Below are 6,019 nucleotides of genomic sequence, written 5' to 3' on the forward strand. Positions count from 1 at the left end.
GAGGCTAAAGAGATGTGGAATTTATGGTGGAGGCTAAAGAGACACAAACTGTAGGTGCATATAGCTGTGATTTTGTTATTTAAGGAGGCATTTGGCTCATTTTGTTACATAATGGGACTTAATTTCAGGATTATTATTTTTTTTTTAATGCATGCACATTCAATCCTGATACTGTACTGTTTCTCTGTATTGTAGATTGGATTGACACTCGCTGAAATTACCATTAACAGCTGTCAGTGATCAAGAGATAAGGGTAGCAGTTCTTTTCAAAATGAAGGCAAATTCAAGGCTATTTAGAAATTTGACATACCTGAGTAGAAAAGCTTTGCAGAGCATTGGTTTATAAAGAGGTATGTTCAAGGTATATGTGCGAGAGAAATCAGATTATAAAATAGACTGAACCAGACCTACTGTGCCTCTAGAGAAAATCTTTGCCTGTGTTCTAGGGTTTAGTTTGAACTTGGTCTTATTTCTTGAAGCAGGGTACAGAGCTAAAAAGTTAGCTTCCCTCTAAACGGGAAAACACTCTTGGTCCATTTGATTTCTTCAGCATTTAAGAGTGTGGGGCTGGCATCTGTATCAGAAGACAGTGTTTATGTGGAATACCTTTGTTCTGCAGAGTTTGGGGAAAAAGAAAGCGCTACCAGTTACAGTGGGCACCACTAAGAACCTTTTGTTTCCCATAGCAAAAACTGATCCTATGAACTTGTACCCATGTGCAGGTCTACCTGTGTTGTAAGGTTCAGTGACTGTGGATTGACAGCATTTTACCTCAGCTGTATTCCTCTCTTGACAGCTGGGAGTATGGAAAAAAGTTGGGAGAATTTAAGAGATTTATTTTAAATCTGTAATTGGAGCTTAGGACCAGCTCTTCAGTTTCTTTTACTCAACGGTAAAGTATTTGTTAAAAGAGAGTAGCACTGAGAGCCATGGCGTAATTGGACATTAATTTAATTTTCTGAGTATTTTGTCTAGAATTCACTGGACTGTGTCTTAATGCTTTTTATGTGCAGTATAAAATGTTACTGGGCGAATATTTTTTTACGTGTTTTGGTGGTAGAATCTGCTGCACAGACTAATGTTGCATATTTTCAGCAAACCTGTAATACTTTGCCTTTCAGCATTGATTTCAGAGATGCTCGTTCCCACATTCTGCCTCCTGTGTCCCCCTTGTCTTGGAAGCCTGCTGTCAATATAAAGCAAATTTTTTCCCCCAAGAATTTTACCTTAAAAAAGAAAAAAAAAAAAAAAGAAAGCCAAAGCAATGTGAAGTGTTGCCTTTGGGTACATTTCTGAACTCTCTCTTCTAGGAGATACCATTTCCTTTGTTCCAAATGCATCACCTCAGTGCTTTGCTGAGGAAGGGCAAAAGCGCTGCCATCGAAGAAGACTCTTGCGTGGATTTATGGCATTTATCAATGAGCAGTTACCCACTGGTATTCACCAGTAGTTCATAATTCTTTCTGAGTAGACAAGGTTTTTGTGGGTTCATATTCTTCTTCTGACAAAATATTTATAACACCTTTGCCAAAGGCGGTGTTTTTCAAGGCTTAACTTTCGTAGTGCCAAGGACTCTTTAAAAGCAGAGACTGGGGCCTCCAAAAGCCAAGTACTAGTAGGCATAAAAGCCTACTGTGGCAATAGAAAAGGCTTTAAAAACTTTTATATTTGTTCATACAAGTGTTTCAGTGTAGAAAATTCTCCCTTTAAGCTTCATTAACTTTGTAAGACTGCAAACTAAGAGTCCAATGTTTTATGCATTTAACTTTAAGACAACAAGCATTAAGGGTGAAATACGGATTGCCAGCAAGAAGAAAAAAAATAAAATCGGATTTTCACCCAAGAACAAAGTACTGTCAGATCCCTCACTCTGCAGCACTCCAGTGTTACCCTAGATTGAAATTTTAAATGTGCCATTCAAAGAAAAATGCAGAATCCTGTGAGCAATATGCAAGTGGATGTATTGGCCTATAAAAAAAAAAGTCATAACTATAAGCTGCAAGACAGTGAGGCCTTTACCATGCTGCATCTCTCAGATCCTTCAGCACTGGTCCGCCTGTCTAGGATGGATGCAGTGATAAAACTTCTGCTAAATCACTACTGAGAATTTTTCAAAATCCCTCTCTCTTAATATACCACAGACAGCGTGATATAATGAAATACCTGTTCTGGTAGGCAGGGGTGAGATTGGAGTTAACAAAATGTGGAATATTTCTGAGGACTGCAATCCAGGATTGTAGATGTTACTTGTCTCCAGTGCATACTTGCCATTAATGTTGAGTATGTTCAAGTTCAACATTAAGCAAGCATGCAAACAGTGGATATGGTGCTCACAGCGGTTCTTCCTCAAATGCTAATACAGAATCTGTCGTTTAAAAGGAAAACAAAGAAGTTTTGTAATTCGTTACAGCATGAACACTAGCTCGTTTTTATAGCTGTTCTTTAAAATTCATATAATCATCAAATTCTATACGATACATTTAAAATAGCACAGACTGAATTCCAGAGTTGCTTTCACACAAGATGCTACAGGCTTGTACAAGGATTGCATGAACGACTTCACTTTGCAGTGCTACTGGTTGAAAAATGCTAGATCTGCAACATACGATTTTAATGACTATTTAAGTATTAGATTTCTGTATGGTAGCTCTGCAGCCACCGAAACTCTCTGTCTCCAAAGCAAGCTCCCTGCATCCGTCGCTATCTGCTTTTAATTTGCGTTGATGAACAAAAGTTGATGATAAAATTCACCACCACTGTAAATTTGACTTGGTTTACTGTTGTGCATTGCAGCTTTTCCTGTATTCCAGACTCTGTTTTCATTCAACTTCACAGCAAATCCACTGACCTAGTATCCCATTACACGCTCACAAAAACCTTTGTTACTACATCTCTAGTTCAATTCGAGTGGGACACAGTTCCCACTACCTGTTCTGGTTCGTATACGAGAGAAGCAGTGGGAAGAGTCGAGCATAAAGGGCCGCTGTGTTTCAGACAGGTTGTGTCGATGCGGGCGGCGCGTTTGCCTGTGGGTGCAGCACGCTGCGGAGAGCAGCCCGCTCGTGCTGTGCACGCAGGATCTGTTAGGGACGTAGGCTGGCAGCCTGCCCTCAGACTTAGCGTTCCCCTAAGCACCACAGTCTGGCCTGATCCCGTGCCTTGTAGGTTCAGGGAGAACGTGGTTTCTACGGCCGTGCGGCAGGCGGAGTGAGTGACATCTGCTCGAATAGGAAATTGCAGAGGATTACAAACAGCAGCCCCTTGTCTGAATGTTTTCCACATTTGTCATCCAAGCAGAAGGGACTGCAGAACGTTTCAGATTCAAAGTAGTTTTTTCTTTAAATCAAAGGCTTTAATGATTCTAGTAGTGCTGTGGTAGACTATGCTGTTAACTTAAAACTTGCCATCTTAAGCTCAGATTAACCATTTTTTAGAAGTGGAGACAATACTAGTGTTTAAAGTCATTGTGGAGCTACATTCAGTTAAAGATGCTTTTTGTTTTGCTTAGGGAAGTAGGAGTGGCTTGTGAGAACCACCTTGAGCAACTGCCCCTCCTGTCTGTAAATTCTTAACAGGTCGTAGTAAACTTCTTTGATGTGTTCCGTCTTTTTAATGTAATCCAGAACATACTCATCAGCACAAAAACCTCAAGCACCAGAATAAGGATATAAAGACAGATAGGCTGTTACTGCATCCTTAAAGCAAAGCCACTGTAGTTCCCATACATTTCTTAAAGCACTTTTTTTTTTTTTTTTCCCACAGACCTAAAGATTTTCGAAGGAAATAATAGCAATCAAAGAAGAAGAACTGCAGTCAGGAATGTCTCTCCTCCTTGAAAAAAAATTCTTCTAACATGGAAGCATCTGTGCATCTCGGTCAACCCTTCTGTACAGAATGGTTTTGCCAGGTGTTAGCAAACTTTATTTGAAAAGATTATAAAAATTACTGTGTTTGAAACAGCTGAGGATGGGTATTATGTTGTTAATGCCACCTGTAATCTGTGTTGTATGAGCTGGTGTTTGTTAATTGTATTTGCTTTAATACTATTATTAAAGAATTGATAGATTTCTAATGAATATTTGCATCTCATGGAAACAGTACATTGTTCACGGAAATGAAGTGTCGTGCTCTAGAAGTTGCAAAATTTGATTTCCACACAGTAAGAGCAGTGAATAATTACAGTCACAGAGCTCCCACAAACAGCACACTGTCAGTAAATAATCCGGTTTGCTTTTCTGTTAAAACAGGTGATCCATCCTTACACAGCTTGAGTGAAAGAATGGCAGTCTTGGTTAGGAAAAGGAGAACTGTTCATGTAGAACTCGTGCTCTCTTTGGGGGATATAAACAACCCCATGGTGTCCGCTGTTTTATTACTTCTGTAATAGGTTGTGCGGTTCTTCTGAAAGCCTTTTCTAGAATCCAGCTATGTCCACATCGTACGTACTGAATTAAATTAACGGATATGTTTTGCCAAATGCATGTCTACGCAGGCCTGCGGTTTCCTTGTCTTTTTAGGTGAATGCACCCACTGAAGTTATCATGGTGGAGGTAAGCAAAATCAGGCTTATTCCAGAGCCAAAGTCCGTTAGAAAAACACAACTCATCAGAGGAAGCCACGCACGTACCAAGTATGCATGCATGCATACTGCAGTCCTGATAGAGGGAGGAAAAATATTATTAGAAGATGCATCTTGGAGGAACGAGGAGCTGGTGAGATTGCTGATGGTCATTGTTTATGTCCTGTGGGAGTTTCTCTCACAGCAACCTCCCAGGAGTTTTTCTGCACAGCACACTTCGCCAATAGTTCAGCCTGTTTGTTATGAGCAAGGAAGTATTTGGTCTCCACCCATAATTTCTCATCCTAAAGCTTTGGCCATCTTTTGCTATGGAATGCCACATGGTGTGCTTGGCGCACCAAAGACGCAAGCCAAGGGGAAATCAGTTTATCCTCACAGAGGGCCTGCTTGCTACAGGGAGGAAGATCGCAGCATTTTAGTGTCTGGAATGTCTCGGATGCTGGAAGAGTGACCTTTCAGTTCCAGCAGAACGCACTGCTGCAATACTGCAGAGCAGCAAGGACAGCATGAATTTCAGAGGTGATGCTGTCCACTAGCTTGCATCCAAACAGCCCAGCGCGTTGGTGGGAAGGGTGTGCCTCCAGGAGCTGCACAGTGCGCGTGGGCAAGCGATGAGTGAGAACTACTTTCATTTTTAATAATCTTACTGGTTTTCAGGCTGTTGTTAGTGGGCTCTGCACTTAAATCTCTAGTGTGCTGCATGACAACATCAAGGTTGACTCTTCTCTACTTTCGAGGTGCCAGATGGTATTAAATATATTCCTAGTGCCATTTCATTCGTGATACGGGGATGCTGCGTGATTGTCAGCGGGAGGGTTGATGTCCGTAACGCCCTGTCTGCCCCAGCAAGCAGGCAAGCAGAACGCCTCTCCCTCTAGGCGTAGCTTTTGAAGATGGCACCCTTCGGCCTCGCAGTGCTCTTTACCAACGAAAACACCCGTGTGGGGCTGTGCAGTGCATCTTCCTACGTGGCTCTTCCTCCATAGGAGCCGGTCTGTTGACAACCCTGAGCAATGTGGCTTTCGTAAAGAGCTTATTGAAATAACAGACAGTAACGGCAGATCATATGGAGCTACTCTTCCTTTTTCTCTCCTAAGCCCAAATCTGATTTTGATTCAAGTCACAGGAACATGCCTTCCTTACTTGGAGAATGTATTGAAGAATGAAGCAACATTTTTCTTATGAAAACCAAATGAGGAAACTAAACTGAGGTGTTGAATGATGCCAAATCAGTTTTAAAAATTATTTTGCTTCTGCAAATCACTTCGCTGAAGATCATCGCTGCTTTTCTGCAGAGGTAGCCCTCAAGCCAAAGCTGGTGTGTAAATAAATGAAGTGCCTGTTGTTTTCTCTAAAGTAGAAGATGCCGATACGTTATCTGCCAACTTTTGCAATGTTGGATGAGGAAAATTTGTGTTTTCTATATCCACTGTGTACAAG

General features: G+C 41.2%; 1 protein-coding gene across 1 annotated transcript in view; it reads left to right on the top strand.

Moving 5' to 3' along the window:
- The window catches only part of MRPL13 (mitochondrial ribosomal protein L13), a 42,368-nt gene extending 36,428 nt beyond the window's left edge, over positions 1 to 5,940 (top strand). The window contains exon 8 of the mRNA XM_009635964.2: positions 3,763 to 5,940. Within this exon, the coding sequence (XP_009634259.2) occupies positions 3,763 to 3,787 (25 nt within the window). The 3' untranslated portion in view covers positions 3,788 to 5,940. The remainder of the gene's footprint in view (positions 1 to 3,762) is intronic.
- Positions 5,941 to 6,019: the final 79 nt, after the last annotated feature.

This window comes from Egretta garzetta, unplaced genomic scaffold, assembly GCF_000687185.1.
Source record: "Egretta garzetta isolate BGI_Z169 unplaced genomic scaffold, ASM68718v1 scaffold13, whole genome shotgun sequence".
Classification (NCBI taxonomy): Eukaryota; Metazoa; Chordata; class Aves; order Pelecaniformes; family Ardeidae; genus Egretta; species Egretta garzetta.